The 24,841-nt window shown below is 29.3% G+C and overlaps 1 protein-coding gene across 1 annotated transcript in view; it reads left to right on the top strand.

Annotated features, from left to right (window-relative positions):
* LOC123535033 (perlucin-like) overlaps positions 1–24,040 on the top strand; it is a 30,343-nt gene extending 6,303 nt beyond the window's left edge. Inside the window, exon 5 of the mRNA XM_045317548.2 lies at positions 23,945–24,040. Coding sequence (XP_045173483.1) covers positions 23,945–23,972 — 28 coding nt within the window. The 3' untranslated portion in view covers positions 23,973–24,040. The remainder of the gene's footprint in view (positions 1–23,944) is intronic.
* The last annotated feature ends 801 nt before the right edge of the window (positions 24,041–24,841 follow it).

The raw sequence follows: 24,841 nt of genomic DNA, 5'->3' as shown, positions 1-24,841 counted from the left end.
GCTCAAAGTGCGTTAAGCAATTATTGGCACCTGGCCATGTTTGGTGGCCCATATTTTGTTCCCAACCTTTCTGACAGGTTCAAAATAATGCACCCAGGTTTCATCACCTTTTTTGTCGTATTTTGGTAAGTTAAACACTTTTAGTAATCTTTTGGCAGTTTCAACACGTAGCCTTTTTGTTTTGGTCGTCCCAAAGATGAGGTACCCACTTAGCAGAAATCTTTCTAACTTTCAAGATTTTCTTTAAAATAAAATGAACTGTTGATAACGAAATGCCAACAATGCGTGCAATACTCTTTGTTTCTCTCAACAGCTCAGGTATCGTGGAGACCTGTTCCGCCAACACGCCCGGAAGATCTAGATCAAGCTGTTTCATACCTCTGAAAGAATAGACGTAAAGAAAAATGACAATAATTTATTTATTAGTTTCTCTTAACTATTTTACAGTACCGCGAAACGAAAAAACAGTTACTGTTTCAATCTGAACTATCATTAAACATTTATGTTCTCAAGCAGTAATATAAGAAAATTCAATGTACATCACTATGTTCAAGTATAACAAGAGCTGTCCGTAAGACAGCGCGCTCGACTTTTCTCAGTGCTTGACTCTGAATTTGAGCTTTGCCAGTAAAAAAAAATCCAAGTTAAAAAGGGGCATAACTGTTAAAATTCAAATTACAGTTATGAGAATTGTGTATCCTGGTGTAGATTTTGATAGTAAATAACTATTTTGAGTTTCAAGTCAAAAGCTTTAATAGTAACAGAGATATTTGACTTTATCAAAAATTTTAACCAAAAATTCTAAGTTAAAAAGGGGCATAATTCTGTCAAAATTCAATTCAGTGTTATGGGAGTAGTATAAGAAAGGATGGTTCTGGAACAGTTTCATCTAATTTAACATTCAGTCCTCGGCCCGAACCAACTAATGCCGGACAATTTAAAATCCACAGGTTTTAAACCCAGTAAAAACCTCTGATTTAACTAAAGATGATTTAATTAAAGATGATTTAAAATGAAGAAAACATATGTCTTTATTTAAAAATAGTTTCCACTTAAAAACTTTTAAATAATCTTTAAACACTACACCGGGAGACAAAATGTAGAATAAGTTTGGTCTAATATAACATACAGGAAGTAAAATATAATGTGGTTGAATTTAGACCACATTTATTTTCTGTTTAAATCACTCTTTTACTTCCTTGTTTGTAATCCTTCTACATAGATAAAACAACTGTTAAAGACATTAGAAATGACACAAAATGTACACAATACCAATAAATACATTAATAATTATCCATGAAACAAGAAAATTTCAAACTAAAAATAACACAGACCGGGAAAACCAAATGCTAAATATAACAAATATAACAAGGTCAGGTTATTTACAAATCTATCCCCCTTTAATAATTGAAATTAAAAAAACAAGTAATATCTCCCTTTGATAACTGAAATTCATACAAATTATTTTAATTAATATTGGAAGAATAAAATTACTTTAGGAGTTGTTATTATTTAAAAACAAAAAGTAATTGAATAAATTATAACACATGAAAAATAAAATTATGATAATTTCAAAACCATAACACTATTATAATAAAGAATATACACTATATAAAACCGGTTTCAACTTTTATATCATTGAGCCGTGTTGTGTTACGCTTAGTTCCTAATAATAGGCGTTTACATTGTAAACGTTACTAAAAATAAATGTTACTAAAAATAAGCGTTTACATTGTAAACGTTACTAAAAATAGACGTTTACATTGTAAACGTTACTAAAAATAGACGTTTACATTGTAAACGTTACTAAAAATAGACGTTTATATTGTAAACGTTACTAAAAATAAATGTTACTAAAAATAGGCGTTTACATTGTAAACGTTACTAAAAATAGGCGTTTACATTGTAAACGTTACTAAAAATAGACGTTTACATTGTAAACGTTACTAAAAATAGATTTACTTTATTTACACAGTAATTAATTAAAGTTTTAATTAAAGTTTTTAACTCAAAAGTTTGTTTCTATCATAAAATGCATATTCATCCGATATGTAGAATCTAATGTAACTATCCGCCAAAAGCGAAAATATTACTTTTGTAGATGTTGAATCGTTATAAGGATGAATGTCAAACACTGTCCCTTGTGTTAAATAAATTTTAATTTTTTTCTTATACATAGATATTAACTGATCAGTGTCAAAGTCCTCAGCTGCTATATTTACATTTTCAAATATACCACCAAATAAACTAAAAAATGGATTATTAATCCGCTCCAAATCATTCCGCCATCTAAATATAAAATGTGATATTGGACTTTTAATCGGTTGATCCGGTTCACCTATAGGCCTGGTCCCCGTTAATAAAATATTAATATCTATTATATAAATTCCAGTTTTTTCGACTAAAAACACACCCTTCAAAAGCACATCTGGTACAGCTAGTTTATATTCTTGGTCTATGTGTATAAAATCTTTATAATCTACAATAATTCCAGGTTTTAATTCAAATGCATTTAAATAGTTCAAACCGGTCATATCTTCATATGTTGAATATATCCAGGCACCCCGACGGTCAAAATACTTTGTCATTTTTACGTAATCATAAAAACTTTTATTAAAGTATTCAAAGAGAAACACTTCATGTTTTACTTTTTCTATTTCTTTTTCAAATTCTTCTTTTATTTTTTTATCTTTCTTTTTAAGTTGAAGAATTATTTCAGCTAAATCATCAAGTCGTTTTGTTGTAGCAACTTCAGAAGCAGATAAATTGTCAACAACGCCTTTCTTGTTTTAGAAAAAACATTTTTTACTTTTGTAATTTCTTGGGTATTAGTGGTAATTTCTTCAACATTGGTGGTTATTGCTTTAGTATTAGCAGTAATTACTTGGGTATTAGCAGTGATTGATTCTCCTTGTTTAGCTGATATTTCAACTACAGAGTCAAGATCATTTGTTATTTTTTTAATTTTATCATTAAATTCGTTGATATCTTTTTGTAATAAACCTGTAAGTTTACTTAAGTCTGCGTACTTTATATTGTGACGTGTGTCAACAGTACTAATCAAGTTCTGAAGTTGTTTCTTAAAATTTTCTAGCTGATCATTAATTGTGTTAATTGCTTTAGCATTAGCAGTAATTGATTCTCCTTGTTTAACTGATTTTTCAACTACAAAGTCCAGTTCATTTTTATGTTTTTCAACTTTAACATTAAATTCATTAATATCTTCTTGTAATTTTTTTGTAATATTACTTAAGTCTGCATACTTTAAATTATGACGGTTGTCAACAGTACTAATCCAAACTCGAATTTGTTTTTTAAACTCATCTATTTTAGAATTAATTTCTTTTTTAAGGTTATCTAATGCTGTGTCATGATCATTACCCCTTTGTGAAGCTGCCTTTTCCAGTTCAGATTTATATTCTGCAAGTTTATTTGAAATTAATTCTAATAAATCTTTATGCTTATTTTCAGTTTCAGTATTTAGTTTATTTATTTCTGTTCTGATTTCTAACTGATACATATTTTGTAACTTTTTCTCAGCTTCAATAATCTTGTCTTTTAGTTCTTCATGTTTAATCATACTATCTTTTAATTCTTGAACTTGATTGTATAACTTTTCAAAATTGGTTCTAAATACTTTCTTTATGTTGTCATCTGTCAAATCAGATTTCTCTTCAAGTTCTTTAATAGAATCAACCATAGCTTTCATTTCTTTTTCAATTTTATCTTGTAATTCAACTATTAATAATGAATTGTTTTTTAAGTCTTTTGTTAATTCTTCAATATTCTTTACTTCTGCTTCTAGTGTTTGTTTTATAGATTTGATGTCTTCAAGATTATAGTTATCTATTACACTTTGAACTTTTTTAAACATAAATCGTCTTGAAACTGCATCGTTGGGTTTATCTGGATCTCCTAGGTTTATAAGGTTATTACCTCCCATATCTAATGCTCTGTTCATTGTGTTATCAAGTTCCTTATTTTTGTGAAGATTCCGTTTCCTTTTTAAGTTTTTTGAATTGTTTTTTAGTAGCATAATCACTTAAATCAATATCAAATTTAACTTTACTTATACTACCTGGTTCACTTATTTGTTTTACATCATTAAAAACTCCCATTATATAATTATTATATATTACCAGTAAAGTTTTTTCTAAAAAACTTCCTTGGTTTGTCAATATATAAGAAATCATATTTTTGATTGTTGCATTAGCAAAAGATTTAGGGTTTAATATTTGTTCATTACAAATCATATCATTTTCTCGTTTACCTGGACTTTCAAATAAAATATAATGTGAACAGTTAATTCGGATATCTTTTGGTGTTTTATAGTAAGACTGACTTAAATAAATAACACAACAGTTTTTGTGACGTCCTTGAATAAAGTATTTTGTTATTTCATTTTGAACCTTTTTATCTTCACATACAAAATCATCAAATATTACTACTTTTTGTTTTTCTGATTCAAGATTCTCACAAGGTTCAATTTGGTTGGGATCAGCTGAATATTCAAGTATTTCATTTGGATCTACTTTATTTTTTTTTTTTTTGCAATTTGACTTAAGTTGTTAATTAAATCTTGATATTTAGATTGTTCTAAGTTTTTTAGCATATAAGTATAATTTATCATAATATATAAGAGGTTTTCGAAGTATATGCATTAATGTATTTGTTTTTCCAGATCCAGAAGATCCACATATTAACATTCTAAAACATGAATCTGGCATAAAGAGATATTGCTTAAATTGTTTAAAGTTATTAGATTTATCACTTTTTGTATCATAATTTGGAATTTCCAATTATATATAATAATACATTATCTTACATTATATTACATTATTATATAAATGCAATCAAAACTTAATGAAATAAGAATAAGAAAAAAATTAGTCGGGCAAAAGATGAGAGCTCTTAGAGAAGAAATAATGAGAGAAAAAATAAGAAAAGCTACAAATCGGGACATGAATACTGAAATTTATAAGCCAATTACTGAAGGAATAGAAAGTCAAAAAGAACAATTATCAAGTCAGTTAAAAGCATTACCTGGAATTAAAGAACAACTGGCATTAATTCCAGAACAGTTTGCTGATAAGATACAAGAAGCAGAAAATCTAAAAGGGTTGGAAGAGCTATTCCAAGAACCAATACGATTATTACCGCCGAAAGATCATATGGGTTTGGATGATGAAGATGATGAGTTTGAAGACACTAGAGAATTTCCTGAAGAATCAGAAGAATTAGAAGAAGAATTGGGAGCAAGACCAAAAGAATTTACAGTTAATTTTAATAAAGATATTGATTTAGATCTTTTAGATGAAAAACAATATTATACGCCGCAAGAAGTGTTTGATTTTTTTCACAGCAAATCTAAAGATCCAGATGAAAAAATGACTAGAGAAGAAGTAGAAAATATCATAGAAAAGGCATCAAAGGATATAAAAAAATTGGGTAATGAATCTGGTGTAATAACTAGAAAGAAAAACAAAAACAAATTTCGATCTGAAGCAAAAGGAAGCAATTATAGCTAAGTCGGAAAATTATAAAAAAATATAGAGACGTAATCATTGATATTTAAAACAAGGAAAAAGTATATGGGAAAAGGAATAAGATATCATAACCCATATAAAGTTTCACCAAATGGACAATATGGTAATTTAATTATTAACTTAAATAAACTTTATGGTCACAACAAATTAATTGCTAAGGATCAAAGAACTGGAAAAAGAAGTAATTAATACTGAAGTAGGTAATGATTTGATTGATTTGATTAATAAAAGATATAACAATAATAAAAAACATTCAATTCATTCTAGAAAAATATTTAAAGAATTAACAGAAAAGTCAGGATTACCTATCAATAAAAGATCTATGAAATTTAAAAAAGTAATTAGAGGACAAGGTTATGACGTTTGTCCATGTAATCCAAAAGAATTGGTTAATGAGTTGGAGTTAATTTGTGGTTCAATTGATGCTGGAAATAATAATGAAGAACTAAAAAATGAAGGTATTAGGGTAGTAGATCAATTATTAAAATGAATTCACTCTTACCAGAACAACATGAAATGTTATATGAAAAATATTTTTCTTGAATATATAAATGGAACAAAAAATAGTATTAAGTTCTGAAACAGTTAAAGATAATAAAAATACTCCGAGTGATTTGACAATCAGATTTAGTCGTTCTTTAATTTTAGATAAAAATAAAACTTATGTTGTTGGTTTGGATAGTATTAACACTATGACCTACTCTTGGCATAATATTAGTGATGAATATGATAATAAAAGAATTCGTTATAATAATGGTAAGGATTGGAAAGATAACATATTTACAAATGGTTCTTACAGTTACACAGATATTAATAATTATATTAGGGAAACATTAATAAGTAATGATGATTATGAATTTGATAAATCAGACATTGCTCCAATAAGTTTGGAATTTGATTTAAGTAGTTTTAAGATTTTGATTTCAATTAAAGATAATTTTATGTTGGATTTAGGAATGTCAAGTTTTCATACATTGCTTGGATTTGAGAAAAAAGCTTTAAACAAAACTGAATGGGGAACTACAACACCAAATATAACTAACTCTGTGGATACAATTTACATTCATTGTGATCTTATTGATAATTCACTTGTAGATGGTAATTTCAGTGATATTATTTATGCTTTAAGTACTGCAGATTTAACAAGAAGCTTATCCATTTACAAAGAACCACAAAGAGTTGGATATTCTGAAATTAATAAATATATTATAAATTCAATTAGAATATATATTACAGATGTATTTGGTAGAATAATTAATTTTAATGAGGTTGAAACAAGTTTTACACTAATATTAAAAGAAATATGAAATTATAAATTTTAGTTTTATATAATGTACAAAAAGGTTTATGACAAAAATAAAGGAATATTTATTTATGTTGATGCTCACACAGGAAAAGAAATCATACACGGAACAGGTATCTTTGACACTTTAACGAAATTGTTTTCAAGCGGAGTTGCATCTTCAATTAGCACAGCTGGAAAAAAAAGCTTTGGAAACAGCAGGAAAAGCAGCACTAGAAAGTGGAACAAAAAAGGTTGGAACAGAAGTTGGAAATTTAGCTGCTAATAAAATTGTTGAAAAATTTAAAAAGAAACCTGCTCCGGCAGTTGGTAATTTAATTGCTAAGGAATTACAAGAAAAGAATAACAGTAAAAATAATAAAAATAATAATGATAAAGAGGAGGATATTCATATGAGAATAAATAGAATATTGTCAGGACCTGGAACTTCAACTCAACGTAAACGTATTAACAGATTAATTTTTAAAAACTAAAGTTTTAACTTTAATAAAAACTAAAGTTTTAACTTTAATAAAAACTAAAGTTTTAACTTTAATAAAAAAATAAAATAATATATAATATATCCATGTTTAGAACAAAACAAAATTGTGAAAGATATGAATTAACTCCTATTCAATTAGATACAGCTTTAATATCTGTCTTGGGAAATAATGTTAAGCAACAAAAAAACGGATATCACTTTACAATTAATGATAGAAGTTCATATTTTGATTGGTTTAATGGTTATTTTGAAGTAAGTTTTAAAGTAAATAAGCTTGCTAATGGTAATAATTATGCTGATGGAGACCAAATTGCTCTAATTAATAATGCCGCTTCATTAATTGATCAGTTAGTGGTTAAACAAAATGGAAGAATTGTATATGATTGTAATAATTTATACAAAGTAATAAATGTAAAAAATTTAGTTGAATTATCTAATGATTATGCAGAATCAACTGGAACAAATGAATTTATCTCTTTAGATGCTACTGGTGTTGCTGAAAGTAGGGATGACCAAGCTGAATATAATAAAGGTTTTGCTACTAGGAAGTTATTAATCCAAGGTGGTAATGAGGTAAATGCTAAAATTCCATTAAATAATTATTCATTTTTTCAGGGTTTAGAAACTAATATTATACCTCCAAGTCAAATTCAAATAACACTACAGCTGACAGATGATGATGAATTAATTTTTAGAGCTAATGCTGCTGATGCTGGTAGAGTAATTGTAACAAAATTAATTCTATGGGTTCCACGTTTGGTTTTTAATGAATTTGGACTTAATTTAATTTCTGAAAGATTTACAAAAGCAAGATGGACATACCTTAGGGAAATGGTGACGCAATCAACTGATACACAACAAAATAATATAAGCTTTAGAATAACAGCTGGTGTAACAAAACCACAACATGTATTTGTTTATTTACAACGACCTGACAAAAGTAATTCACAACAACATAATCCACACCTGTTGGATACATTTAAGGTAAATGCTAATAATTATAATTGTACATTGGAATCTTGTCGTCTTGAAGTTGGTAATGGTGTTTTTTTATCCAGAAACAGAATACACAAGTATATCAAGAATATATGATGATGTAATTAATTATTATTATAAACAAAATAATAAGACTACTGGAAGCCTGCTAAATAGATCAAATTTTTCTAGATTATTTGGATTTATTCATTTTAACTTGGAATATAAAAAGGAAGTAATAACAGAAGATCCTAAGCATATTACATTAACAGCTAAATTAAATATTCCACCAGCAGCTAATATTCGTGTTTACGCAATTGTATTGTATGAAGAAACAGTTGAAATAAATACTATTGGAAATGAACTTGTTATTGTTTAAATAAAATAAATATAAATTATATATAATGACATCAATTATATTGAATATAAAGTTAACCTAACAGATGGACAAAGAAAAATTTAGCACAAGCTTATAATAATAAAATTTCCACATACTTTTAGATTAAAACATGAACAATTACATGGAAAACGTCCCTTTATTATTAACAAAAACACAAATTAATCAAATTAAAAAAGCTGTTGCAAATAAGAAGGGATTAGAAATTAAAATTTCAAAAAAACAAATGTCCAGTCAAGGTCAAAATGGTGGATTTTTAGGAGCTTTGGCTGGTTTGTTAGGAAAAACAATTCTTCCAATGGCAGCAAAAATAGCTCCAAAAATATTAGCCCCTCTAGGCATTGGAGTCCTTTCTGGACTGGCCAGTACTGGTGTTAGTAAGTTACTTGGGAATGGTATGATTTCAGTAGCTAATGATAAGAGAAATATGATATCACCATATCTTACATCTAATCAAAGAAAGCAACTAGTAGGATCTGGAGTAATTAAATTAACACAAAAACAAAAACAAAATGGCGGCTTTTTAGGTATGTTGGCTGCTAGTCTAGGGATACCTTTGATTACATCTTTGTTAAGTGGTAAGGGACATGGTCAGGGTGGAATTATAAATTCCCCGGGAACCAAAGGTTTTGGTCTACAGATTGATTCTCAGAAAAGACCTTACAGACGAATTCCTATAGTAAAAAAAAATAAAATTTATAAACAAACCAATTTCTAACTTTGAAATTGAACAATGGGTAAAACAATTAAAAATTAAAATCTTTAGGGGTGTGTTTAGTAGAAATAATTTACTAAAATTAAAAGTAAAGGACGAGTGTGGAATAATCAATTTAGATGACTCTGCTGGACCTGGAACACATTGGGTTTGTTACTTAAATAATATGTACTTCGATAAAACCAGAGGTTTTCTGAGAAATGCTTTGTATTTCGATCCATTTGGACTTCCTCCGCCGAAAGAAGTAATTAAGTATATACCAAATGTAAAATACAACAATGTTCAATATCAAGACAAAACAAGTACACTCTGTGGTTATTATTGTTTATTTTTCATAAAAATGTTACAAGATGGTATAAACATTTATGATTTATTGTATAAAATACTAAAAATTAATAATGTAAAACAAAATGAACAAACTATTATAAATTATTTTAACCAATAAGGACATGTAAATTTTACTTCCGGGTTTTAATTAAAACTTATTAAAACTGTGTTTTTATTTAACTGGAATAATTAATATAATGGGAATATTTAATAATATAAATGAAAAAGTAAATAAAATAGAAAGACAATTAATAAGAAAACCTCCATTGTTTTTAACATGTTATACCCAAGATACCGATAGTGGATTATTTCAATGGAAAACTGTAAATGCTAGTCCTGGTTTAGTTCAAAATGGTAATAATGTAAGAAATAATTTTAATTGCATCTTAATTATTCTTGTTGATGCAGTTAAATTAGATAAAGGAGAAGCTAAATTACAACTAAAAAATAAAGAAAATGTAATTCTTCAAAGTTACGATGTAAAAAAACAACAGAAAAAAATGATCTATTTCTATTAATTATGCTAATAAATTTAAAATAAATGATGTTATTTATATTAATTCTTTAAACGTTAAAAATATTCAGTTAACAATTTATGGTTCTATAATTTAAGAGTTAATTTAAGAGTTAATTTAAGAGGTAATTTAAGAATAAGCTAATGTATTAATACCATTATCAAGAATATATCTTTTACGTCATAACATGATAAAGATGTTTTATTTATAACATAACTGGAAAGATTGTGTTTATCAGAGCGAATAACTTTAAAGGTGTGATTAGTTTGGGTTGAATTAAACAAAGTATCTTTGTAATTTTTATGAACTATTGTTTTCTTAACAACAAGTTTTTTAATTCCTTTACATTTTTTAATATTAACTTCGTTTTCTAATAAATATGAATACATTTTACTTCTTAATCCAACAAATTCAACAATGGGAATGCCGGCAGCTTCATCTTTAAATTTTCCAATTACTTTTTTATTATTGTCGAAATAAAATTTTGAGTTGTTATCGTAATCACTATTATCATAACATAATGAATCAGTGTCAGTGAATAGTAATTTGCAATTACCCTCGTACTTTTCCTTAATGTAATTATAATGAAAATCATACATTAAATATTTTGATAAATCTAAAATGCACATTCCAACATAACAAGGTCTGTTTAATAACAAACTTTCTTTTATTCTATGAATTCCAAACAAATTCTTGTTAAACATCGTTGAACTAACAAATGAAGGTTTGGCTATATATTTTAATAAAAGGTTTTCATCATGAGTTAATTTAATATTAATCCTCTTGCGTAAATTTCCATCGTCTTACCGAATACAGAATTGTTCATTAACTTAAAAAAAGTCTTTTTCAAATGATTTTTTTGCTTTAGATCTTTTTTGAGTATTAAAATCAATATACTTTTTTAACCAAGGACTTTCGTCAAAAGTTAATATTTTGTGTATTTTTGTTACTTTTAACCCTAATTGTGTATATAGTTCAAGATTTTTATAATGAACTACATAATTTTGTTTTTTCATTAAAGTTGGAACTAATTTTTTTACATTACTTTTTCCTATTTCAAATTTTGTTTTAAAATTTTTACTATAATTGGAAAGCAATTCGTCTGGTATTTTAATTTTTTCAGGAGCTAAAGGATAATCGTTGTGGGTTTTATGTAATTCTTTTGGATATTCAAGATCACATTCAACTGTAAAGTTAGTTTTACCTTTTGCAATTAATTTCTTGAATTGTTTTTCAGATATAAATTTAAAGTTTCCAGAGGGTAAAGGTTGACACATAGCCCAACCGTAAAGGTTATTGGCATCGAGGTACATAATGTATTTGCTGTCAAGTTTAGGATCATAATCTTTCATATATTTATTGTTTGCTTTACTGTATCTGTTTGAAATATAACTTATTCCTCCTCTCAGTCCTTTTTCAATAAAAAGATACATATCAATATCAGTTATAAAATCTAACTTAATTCCAGTCATTTTTAACATTGCATCCCAAGCTAAACCAGGGCTACTAAAATAATGACAAGGATCTAATTTGTAGTACTCCAAACATAATTTTCTAAAATTTTCGAATACATCAGCTAAAAGTAATACGTCAGTTTTTAAATATAGATCATGATATTCTCCCATTGTTTTAATTTTAAATTTATTCCAGATATTTTTAGCATGTTCATATTCGTTGTCAGATATGTGTGTTTCATTTAAAATTGAATAAAAATCTTCTTTAGAAGGTAATTTTGTTTCTTTGAATTTTTTAAATGAATCCATGTAATCATATGGATAAACACCTTTTGTTTTTAATAATTCTATGTAATCAAATTCTTGAGATAAGTATTTAAATTCTGGAATATTTTTTACTAGGTTATCGAATGATTGAGACATAAATTGGAATGAATCAATAAAGATCAAGTCTGAAATCATAAATGCCATATATCTTTCCATATTGTTAGGAATAACATTAATTTCTATTTTAAATTTTCCTATTTGTTGCATAATAAAATGACCGTCATAACCTCTTAAATTATGAAAAATAACAGGAATTTTGTGTGTTAATCTAAAATTAATATTACATTCTGAGTGAGCGCTTCCTCTAAATTTTCCTGTTATATGACAATGATCCCGGACTGGCACTTCTCCTTCTATATATTCTTTTTCACAGATATGACAAAACTTTTGTTTTTTAAATTCACTTTCATCTTTTTTAGACATTCTTAGTTCTTTGTTAAAATTATCTCTAAATATTTCTTTACAATATTCCTCTTCCTCAAGCATTTTTTCAATAAACTTATAAACTGCATTAGGACCTCTATAAATCTGGCTTGGTTTAGTATAACTGTTATCATAACAACAAACAACTTTATAGCCGTAACCACAATATATATGTTTTTGATATGGTTCAGAAAATGAAGATTCAGTTGATGGTAAAGCAGTTAAAACTTTTTTAGTTATTGATTCAAAATCAGCATAAATTACAAAAGGTACCGCTAAACCTTTATGATAATTTTTAAATTGTACTTTACTTCCCTCTTTTGGCATTTTTACACCTTGGGTACCATTAATAGCTAAACAATTTGGTATGTGTTCATTTAATATTCTTTCTTGAGAAAAATGTTGCAGACAGCTTTTACAGAAGTGTTTTTTATTTGCATGTTTTGTTTTGTTAAACATTGATCTATTAAAGTCTTTTATCCAAACATAATGTTGGACTGGGGTCTCTGGTGATTTACAGTCGCCATTTATCTTATCTTTATTAATTAATAACATATAACAGTGTTCTTCGTATTGATATTTTGATATGTACAATGGATAAATTCCCGTAGGTTCTTCATATCCAAATATAATAAATGATATATCATTTAAAACTTCAATTTTAGGTATTTGATTTAATGTAACAGGAAATTTAATTCCAGTATAATCAAGATCGTTTATATGTTTTTTATATTTTGAAACTCTATGAGGGTTTTCTTTAACAGGAAATTTATAAGCTAAATGACACCATCTAAAACATTCGTTATCATCATTATTTATATTTATTAATCCTTTCATTGGATGTTGTAATGGTTTTGGTAATTCTAAATAACTTGAAGCAGCCAAAGGACTATACTTATATCTATTTATATAATGAGCATCAACTGACTCTATTCTCCAGCCGCTTCCTTCAGAAATCCAATTACCAATTCTATTTATTATTTCATCAAAAGCTTGATGTAAAGTTTTTTTTATTTCATTTCTGTTAATAATTTCTAAAGCCTTTGATTGAAAATAAGCTGATTTATATATTGTATCAGTTTTATCCATTTTTGCAAAAGTTATTTTTAAAACAACGTTTATTTTTAAACCTTTTAAAGTTTTAAGTTCAGATTTAAGTATTTCATAAGAGTCGTTTATAGTTAAATATAATTGATTCTTTGGATCTTGTCTATATGTAATTTTAATTTCAAATTTCTTATAATATTGTTTTGTAGATCTCTCGATTTCCATCTATATATTATATTTAGAAAATAAAATTCGTTAAGCAAAAAAGGATTAAAAAAATAATTAAAAAAATAATAAAATAAATAAAGTTTTAAATTATCTTTAAGAAGAATTAAAATATTTAAACTTATATCTTTTTCCATTAGTTTTTGATATTCCACATTTTACTCGGTTTTCTCCTTTGCAGCACATTGTTATTAACCCAGAATTAATACCAAGGTCTTTAGACGCTGCATAATTGCTTTTATATGTTTTTTCTTCATTAGTGTCACAATCGGTTGCAATAACTTTTTTAGGATTGTTTCGAATATTATTTGGTCTGGGACAATCACATAATCTTTCAGCATTTTCTTCTTCAGTTAATAGACAACCACAGTTCCATTCAAATAAATTATTTTTTAAAAGATAAGGATCTATAACATTTTGTAATTTATCAATGACATGGTTTTTATATTCTTCGCTAACTATTTGATTAAGTTTTGATTTAATAACATTTCTTCTTTTAAGAACTTTCTTATATGAATTTTTGTCTGGATTCATTATTTCTCCTAAAGTGCTAGATAATTTTGGCATAATCATTCTATCTACCTTTCTATTAACCATCTATATATAATATACTTATAGAAAAAAAATCTTTAAAAAACGCACCTAATGAAATTATATTGATTTGAGAAATTTGTTTATATTATCTATATCTTTTGAATAAGATTTTAAAGTCATTTTTTCTAAATTGTTATCAACTGTTAAAATTTTAATACCTTCTTGAAACATTCTGTTTAACCATTCTTCGTGTAATTTGTGTAGTTTTTCTAAATAATCTAAACCAACTTTGTTTTCTTCCGTTCTGTTTCTTTTTTGGAGTCTTTTAAAACATATTTCTGGGTCGGTTTTAACATAAACAAATCCATCAATTGGGTTTTTTCCGTATGGTTTTATAATATGATCAGTTAAGAAAAGATTGTATACTGCCCACTCGGGGTCATTTATAACACCGTTGTCGTGATGTTGTTTTGTAAAAACGTTACTGTTAGTTAAATAACAACGTTCAAGGACAGAAATACCATCAAACTGTTTAGCAGAAGATAACATTTTTATATGACTATTTAAAGTTGTTAGCTGAAAAGGAAATAAATATTTGGAAGGTTCTTGAGCAGCAAGTTCAAAAAGGTTATATGAATTTCCGCTTGGGTTCATAACATTTTGCCATTCGTGAATTGGTTCTGGAATTATATTAAAATTAGGATTATATTCTTTAATAATATCTAAAAACGTACTTTTTCCTGATGCAATATTACCTTCAACTGATATAATTTTTCTCATTTATATAAAATACTTATAGAAAAAATCTTTAATTAAAGTTAAAGTTAATACAACTCTTCTTCTTTTTTGCTTTTATATCCGTTAAGTTTAAATTCCTTCATATGCATTTCAAGAGGTGTTGAATAATTTTTTTCTTTCTGCATTTCTAATAGTATTGTAAAAATATCCTGAATAACTTTTTTCTCTTCTTCTTTATTTACTTTTCCAATCCGTGCTTTTGTTATAAGTTGTTTTATTTTGTGATGATGTGCTTTTAAAATAAATTTCTTGTCGTCAAGTTTTAGTCTGTTAGTAAATATGGTAATTACTGATGGAACAGCGCCAGCAACTGCTACAAATATAGGAATAGCTGGAACAAGTGCTAATGCAGCTGAACAACCAAAGACACCTGCTGTAATATATAATCCAGTACTTACTCTCCCACAAAATTTATAACTTTTTCTGTAAGCAACAGCTAGTTTAGTTAAGTACATAATTAATTGATCTATTGTTTCTATTCCATTATTATTAGAAATTAGATTTTTATTACTCATTTATATAATTAATATTAATATTTTTCAACTTAAATTTCTTCCAATTCACTAAATGTTACCCAACTATTAAATTTTTCATTGTAACCTTTCCATTTTACTAAAGCTTGTTTTTTCTTATAGTCTCGTCTAATAACTTTTTCAATTCTAAAAACTTCTTGTGTAGTAGGTAAAAGTTCTTGTTCATAAAATGAACCTTGAATTATTTCATCATTTAAATCTTTAATAGTGTATATTCTGGGATTTGTATTATTAATTCTATAAACTATAAATATTTCCTCTGTCCAGTTTGGTGTATATCCTTTTTCAAAATGTCTTTTCAGTTTGCTTAAGCGAACTCGATCACCAATTTTAAATTTTGCTCTACTCTTTGGTATCTTTAAATTACCATATAAATTAAAGTAAACAGTACCTTTATTTAAGTTTTTACTAGCTTCGGTTGGTGTCATTTTTATGCTAGAATGTTTTGTTTTGTTATATTTATCAACCATATCCTGCAACTTATCTAAATAAGTATAAGTATTATTTGCTGTAAAATATTTCCACATTATTCTTTTTAAACTTCTATTAAATCTTTCTATTACTACAGACTTTCCTTCATTAAATGTATGATACATATTAATCTTATTTTTATTCAAAAATGATTCAAACTTTTTATTATAAAATTCTTTTCCTTCATCTACCCATAAATTTTGTGGAATTCTTACAGTCTCCGGGGACTTTTGTCTCTGAATTCTACCGTCTGAAATTATTTTTTCAAATGCTTCTGTAACAGATTCTCCAGTTTTATTCTTTAATGGAATAACCCAAGCATATTTACTAAATATATCAATAACAGTTAACAAGTACTTTACTCCTTTATTATATTTTGAAAAAGCTTGCATGTCAACTAAATCAGCTGACCAAGTATCGTCAATATCATTAACTATCACTCTTCGTTTCCTAAATTTCATTTTAATTGGTTTGTGTAATTCTTCTGCTAATTCATCACTCCATGTGATTCCGGGGGTATACTCTACCCCCTTTTCCCGTTTTTTTGACATTCGTTTTTGTCCCAACCCAAGTTTGTATTTCGTTTTGATAGCTGGTTTTAAACTAAATGTTTTGCTATCTTATTTTTCAAATGATTTTTGATTTAGTTGTTATTTTAAATTTGAAAGCATTTGCTTATCACATGTACTCTTTTTTACACCACTGTTCATAGCAAAAGTCATGGTCCAACATACTGCATCAGTTCGTTGAAGGAGGTCCGTTTATCAATAAAGGATTTCCTGTCCACAATAGTTAATCCTGGAAGTGTTAAACCTTTTTTTAGTAATAAAGGTAACATTGCTTTATGAATTATCTAATATTACTGCTTGGATAGTACTTTTAACAAATTTTGCTTTCATTTTCCACAAGACGAACATTGGTAGCTTTTATCATTTTTCTCCATTTTTTGTTAAAACTAATGGGGTTTATATTACAGTTAATCTTCTTTCTTTCAAACAATATATTTTATTTTGTAAACTCATCTATATCATATGTATTTAAAAATTCTTAGTTGGTTTAAAACCTGTGGATTTTAAATTGTCCGGCATTAGTTGGTTCGGGACGAGGACTGAATTTTAAATTAGATGAAACTGTTCCAGAACCATCCTTTCTTATACTACTTATGGGGATTGTTTCTCCTGGCGTAGACTTTGATAGTTAATAAGTATTTTAAGTTTCAAGTCAATAGCTTTGATAGTAACAGAGCTATTTGACTTTATCAAAAACTTTAACCAAAAATTCTAAGTTTAAAAGGGGCATAATTCTGACAGAATTCAAATCAGAGTTATGGGGTTTGTTTCCCCTAGTGTAGACTTTGATAGTAAATAAGTATTTTAAGTTTCAAGTCAATAGCTTTGATAGTAACAGAGATATTTGACTTTTTCAAAAACTTTAACAAAAAATTCTAAGTTAAAAAGGGGCATAATTCTGTCAAAATTCAAATCAGAGTTATGGGGATTGTTTCTCCTGGTGTAGAATTTGATAGTAAATAACTATTTTCAGTTTCAAGTCAATAGCTTTGATAGTAACAGAGATATTTGACTTTTTCAAAAACTTTAACCAGCGGCGAGTGCAATAGCTCTACATTTTCTTCGAAAAGTCGAGCTAAAAAACGAGAATGGTCTATTGTTAGAACAAGGGAGGTAACTTCATCAACTCAAGTACAGTATAAATCTTACATTAGCCTCCCTTCTACTGAAAACTCTATGTATAATGCTATCATACGAAAACATTTCGAGTCGTGTACACCTAGAATTCCTGATCTATTTTTGTACACGGAGTGTAAACTCCTTTTTTTGTTTGTAAAATCAACACTCCGAAACTAAAAAACACATTTAAAACTCTTGACTGATTTGAGATAATACGTATCAGAAATTAATTTCTTGAAGTATGAAGTTTTATTAGCGAAATCAGATTTTACAATTTCAATACACATAATCTGATAAGAAATAAAATACGTTTGGTATTTTACGCCTAATATTGAATGGTTTAAAACCGCCAATATATTAAACAAGAAATATCTTTAAAAATGATGGTCGGCGAATTGTAATAAGGAAAGAAGTTTATGAATTTTTCATCTAACATTCATCTTTCATCTAACATTTTTCAAATTGCAAAAGTAAACACCGCACTTTAACAATTTAAATGGTTCTCTTTTAATTTTTCGCAAAGGTTTCGTAGGGTTGCAATTTTGTTTCGTTTATCCTTAGACGAATAATTACAGCAGTAGTTTGATGAAGATTCATGAAGCGGTTCATGAGAAGAGGTCATTAAACGTGTTTATATTTTTAGCTAAATTGGTCCCTATCCCCATTTGTAACAAAATAGCAGGAGACCTTACGATATTGTTACACATCGAGTTTGATAAAAATCCATTACATTTTAGTGGTTAATGCGAAGAAAGGCATATCTACTTTTAGCTATAGTGGTCCCTAATAGGGCCCAAGTTCCTATATAAATAAATTTGGAAGAGGACCTTATAATGATGCTCCAGACCAAGTATGACAAAGATCCACCAAGCTGTTCATGAGACGCTGTATAAAGGCATTTCTAGTTTTAGCTCTAGCAGCCCCTAAAAGGGGTCAAATGTCCCAGCTGAACAAAGTTGGCTGCGGGCCTAATAAAGATGCTACAAATCAAATTTGATTAGAATACATGAGAAAAAGTCAATTAAAGGATCTTTTTATTTATTATTTTTATTTATTTCTAAAATAGGCCAACTGATCCCGCTTTAACAAATGCATATTCGCTATTCATGAATCTTTGGACAATGACGTCACACCTATAAAAAAGTGAAGGTCAAGCAAAACATACAATTGTAATTATTTCAATATTTCTGTTTCATAAGCAAAGTTTAACCGTAGTCATATCACATAGATAAACTGTATGTAGCGTACCTTCATTTTAGTGTAATGAGATTCAGTCATTATATAGCATATATATAATGAAACAGATTTCAACTGAGTTCAATATTTGCATACCATACTAAAGAAAAATATTCATATATAATAAATCAGTTAAATAATTTATAACAAATATATCAAAGCAAACAAGTACTCATTTTAATATGCAATCTGAATAAGTCACAAAAGCAAGAAACCTTTTCATATACAGACGACAATTGTAACAAGGAAAATCTTTTAAAAAGCACTTCTCTACATAAAAGACTCTTATCACACCCTTATTCATGTGATACGCAGACCGTATTCAGCTCTTTCTTTAATTTGATATATGTTGGTATTTGAACAGATTTTTATCATATTTATTAAACTTACTTATCATTTTGAGATATATCAATATTCTTGCTAAATACACTGAGCCAAAGTTAGCTTTGAAACTGTGAACAGCGTCGTTTAGGATAAACGCTTTGTCTACATTTCACTCAGCGTAGCACAATCAACAGAGTGAAAGAAATTGACACTCTCGTCCAATCAGGCAGAGTGTTGCATAAATCTTCCATTTTGATAAATTATCTATAATGCGTTATCAAGTAGTTTGATTTGCAAACTGAAGTCACGTGGCATAGGTAACGAAAACGAATTTAGACGGCGTCGCCGAAAAAATCGTGCAAAACACCTAACTAACAAGAGAACTCCATTTTCATCTAATTTGCTACGCTCAAACGACGAAAACTGTATTTTCAAAATTGCTCTTGTACTGTTAACGGTTCGTGCATTAAGTATAATTGTTTATGCAAAATAAGATAAAATCCAAATACTTTGATTGTTTCCCTTTGTTCCTTAAAATATATTTCTAGATTCAAAGTAAGTCATTTTATGGAAAACATGCCAAAACATTATGCTACAAGTAAGTAAGCTAAACAGGAACTTTGTTGTTTTGTGTCTTTCTGTACCTTCAAACCAGTTATTCCTGTCTACATCAACAACGAAAGACAGATTACTACACCGGATGATTTTTATACAACGAACTCAAACAGTCCGTTTTTAAGTGGTTACAGTGTAAAAATGTTTGCCGGACATGCTAACATATAAGCTGCTAGGCTGTCAGGCCGCTTGACTTTGAAGATGTTTCGTCGTATATCGATACTCATTTTGTTGATAGGCCAATATGAGCCGTGACGTCTGATCTAAATGAATGTGATTATTTATATAACAACGATGGCACGACGATGAAACAACGATGGTGTGACGATAATCCTAAACCGCGATGTACGATGGTACGATGACGAAAACGCGATGGTGCAGTGGCACGTAAATGAAACAACAATGGTACGATGGTGAAAACGGGATGTCACGATAATGAAATCGCAATGGTACGAAATGTCAATGTAATACCGCATTTTCATCATCGTACCACCGCGTTTTTACCATCGTACCATTGTGCCATCGCGTTATCACCATCGTACCATCGCGTTTTCACCACCGTACCATCGCGTTTCACCATCGTGTTATCACCATTGTACCATCACGGTTTCACCATCGTACCGTCGCGGTTTCACCATCGTACCATCGCGTTTTCACTATCGTACCATCGCCATTCGCGGTGAGATATGCGTAGTTCCGTGTACTTTTATTTTTGTCAACAATAGATGAATGTATCTCAGCGTATTTTGTGTGAAGAAATTTACCATTTAGATTTTGCTGTTTTGCAAAATGTTTTTCAAAATGTTCAGTGCTCAGTTCATTAAAACTGTGCGAAATTTTAAAGGCCACGTCCTTTGTACCTTATGTATGCATGAAAGTAAACAAAAAGCCGGGTGTAACAGTCACATGATATTATTCAAACTTAGCTTATTCTTGTTAGGATGCTTAGTGCAATGTGAAAATGAGATTGTATCAAGCATGTTTTTTATTGACACATACTCTACCACTGCGCATGACCACCGGAAGGCGATGGTATGATTGTGAAAATGCGATGGTACGATGGTGAAAACGCGATGACACGATGGTGAAAACGCAATGGTACGATGGTGATAATGCGATGTTTTGTTCGTTTGTTTTGGGTTTAACGCCGTTTTTCAACAGTATTTTAGTTATGTAACGGCGGGCAGTTAACCTAGGCAAAGTTTCTGGATTCTGTACCAGTACAAACCTGTTCTCTGCAAGTACCTGCCAACTTCCCCACATGAATCAGAGATGGAGGACGAATGATTTCAGACACATTTGCTTTTATCAAATCGTCACGGAGAACATATGCCTCGACCATGGCACGAACTCAACAACCCGAGATCCGTAGATCTACACTCTTCCTATTGGGCTAAGCGAGCGGGCTAATAATGCGATGGTACGATGATGAAAACGCGATGGCACGATGATACGATGGTGAAAACGCAATATTACTTGCGTTTTCACCATCGTACCATCGTTGTTTCATTTACGTGTCATTGCACCATCGCGTTTTCGTCATCGTACCATCGTACATCGCGGTTTAGGATTCAATGAAAGTCACGATTGTCCGAAGGGAACATTTTAAAATTGATACTAGCTTACATAATCATTATCAACACAAAGGAACTGAACGTCATTTGCAATCTTTAAAACAAATAGACTGTAAAAATGGTCACGTTGTGACATCGCCTTCTATATTCGCAGACTTCAAATCACATGCCCCTCATCGATGTGGGTTCGAGCCTCACTCGGGGAGTTGAATTCTTCCATGTGAGGAAGCCATCCAGCTGGCTTACGGAAGGTCGGTGGTTCTTCCCAGGTGCCCGTTTGTGATGAACCGCCTCAGTAGCCTAGTGGTAGAGCGTCCGCTTTGAGTGCGGGAGGTCGTGGGTTCGATCCCCGGCCGCGTCATACCAAAGACGTAAAAAATGGTACGAGTAATTTCCTCGCTTGGCGCTCAGCATTAAGAGGGTAGTGCTAGAACTGGTCAGCCCGGTGTCAGTATAATGTGACTGGGTGGGGTATCATGTCACGTGTCTACGGCGTGATATTCCAGTGAGGCAGCACTATAAAGTTGGGCATTGTACTCACTGCTACATGTAGACATCGTCGTTTATATGACTGAAAAATTGTTGAAAAGACGTTAAACCCGAACACACACACACACACACACCGCTCGTGATGAAATAATGCACGGAGGGGCACCTGGGGTCTTCCTCCACCATTAAAGCTGGAAAGTCGCCATATGACATATCATGTATCGGTGCGACGTTAAATCCAACAAAACAAAAAAAAAATATCACGCTAGACATTATGTTTTTGTTGACATATGTTGATTTAAAAAAATAAAAACCATGAACACATACCCTTTTTATTTCTTAGATTTAAAGGATGATATATGATAGATAGATAGAAAATGTTCACCGCCGCCAAAAAAAATATATGAGAAGAAGAGATATGTAAACAAACCTGTACTTTATGCTCTCATTTCTCGGTTTTGACGATCGAGCTTTGAAATATTTTCTAAAATAAAGTTTTAAAAAATCGATTTGTAAGTATTTGGGCACTTCCAGAATGAATTTTGTTTTGTATTGCCGGGGATGGGGATTAAATTCGGATCAGTTTCACAAAAATGATTGCGGAAAAACTAACCGTGAGAAACGGAGGTACCGCTAGGGAGCGCTCTTTGTAACACTAAGACTGGAATGATGCAAAGATATCTATGATTATCGAAAATAAAGCATTAAATCTTCATTAAGATCAAATTTCATTGTTGGATTTCATTGTTGCATTTTTGTGTCTAAGGTCCGGAGCCTCTTTAAGTCTGAAACATGTTAGTTAGTTAAGCGAAAACAGGATAATTTTTTGATGAACAAATTAATAGTGCTGTTTCAGTGAGAAGAAAATATTTTCTAAACGGTATCCAATTTCCATCTTTCATTAAAATATTTAATCTTTACTTTAATGTCATGCAGTAATGTTCAGTCAATTGTCAAACAACAACAACAACAAAAAAACGTCCAGTTTTTTAGAATTATTTTTTACACTGTGTTTAGCTACAAATAGTTTAAACCTGTTATTACACATATACTTGTTACGTTTTATGTTTAGACTGTATATACTTATAGTTTATATTTGCAAATAAATAATTTGGGTATAGTACATTTTATACCTTTTAAAGGGTAAGGAAAGCATGACAATAAGGTATTTCTAAATGAAAGAAATCCTAAAATGTTTCATAACGCTGAAAGTATTTTTTTAAATCAGACCATTATTGAAAAAGATATGGCTGTTTTAGATTCAAGAAATGGCTGATCATTGAGGCAGCCATTTTAGTGTGTTTATGACATCATTCACACATTGCTAAATTCTTTATTTAGACAAAACCTTTTAAATAGATTAATTTTCATATGTTTCTTGAGTGTAAGATGTAAAACATGATAATTTCTTTTATTATAGCTGGAAAAAGTAGAGAAATTATTTTACAGAAATAAGTAAATACAGTTCAATTGTGTATCAAATACTTTAACAAATACGCCATTTTGTTTTTTTTTTGTTGCCATGGAAACAAAATGGCCACCAATTTGACCAAATATTTAAATGCTAATAACCCTCTCATTTTTACTCCGATTTTGAAAATTCTTTCACTTCTTTAAATGGTTTCAGAAATCCAAGCTGTCTGAAATTAACATAAGAACAACATTGTCTTTCCCCAACAAGAACAAAGAGGAAATTTTAACAAAATTTATTTAAGTACCGTACAATATGAAACCCTTCCCGAAGCCTGTAGATTTTATAGCTTTCATGTCAATTTGACGTTTTTCATTCGTGTGTCGTTTTCTTTGCAAATCTTAATAAAAGCAGAACTATCACAAAAATTACCACAATCTACAGTAACAGTTGCGCAGATGCAAAATCTAAATAGAATCTATTTCTAAAGCAACCTATATAGCATTCATAATTGGTATCAGTTTTATTACTTTCAGTGAAGAAAATGGTGAGATTGTCGGATGAGATTGGCGTAACTATAAAATATGTAAAGCTGCAACATCGATCTTGACAGAATAAATACATGAATTGTATACTTGTTATGGTTATTATAAGAAAATGTTGGTAAAAATTGAGATTTGTCCAGATATTGATATAAATGGGCTAGTTTGGTCAGATTTTGGTAAGAAAAAATGGGCATTTCAATAAAAGTTTGCTACAAAAATTGATAAAAAAACAAACAAATAAAAATCACATTTTCACTGTTTTAGGTGTTTTTTTTAATGTACATTTACACACTAAATTTTACCCATTCATAGCTTTCAGAGGTATTTGGTATATTTCAGAGTATTATTGTGTAATTTGCTTGCAACCTATAGTAGAAATATATAAAATAGGGCAAAAACAAGCTCAGGCTAGAGGAACTGATTAAAAATTATGTCGTGACATCGATTTTGGAGGAAACTTTACGCAGAGACACGCGTTACTGAAAATGTCATAAAACCTTGAAAACTGATTTCATCAAGCTGAAACTTGGTATTTTTCATGCAGATATGTTACTGGTACTATACAAATGAACTTGAGACTATTACAGAAATCTAGTTTTTCTTAAAGCCCTAACTATAGTAAAGGAACAAGTGTGGAAGCCATCTGGTCTATTCGCGTAATGGCGGACATGTTTTTGAACACTAATTTTTATTTGGCACGGCCACAGGGTCTAAATTAAGGCTGGTTTGTGTTTAAATTTCATTGTGGATGTATTTTTTTGACATTTTGGTAGACAAAATGGAAGAGGAGGTTGTATTTGGAAGTGGAACTCAATTTTAGTACGAGTAGTACTTCCAGGTCACAGCCTTGGGATTTTGATGGGATTTTACAGTAAGCAAATGTGACAA

Source organism: Mercenaria mercenaria, chromosome 12 (genome assembly GCF_021730395.1).
Source record: "Mercenaria mercenaria strain notata chromosome 12, MADL_Memer_1, whole genome shotgun sequence".
NCBI lineage: Eukaryota > Metazoa > Mollusca > Bivalvia > Venerida > Veneridae > Mercenaria > Mercenaria mercenaria.
Note: the sequence above shows the minus strand (reverse complement) of the source record. Positions and strands in the feature narration are given on the sequence as shown.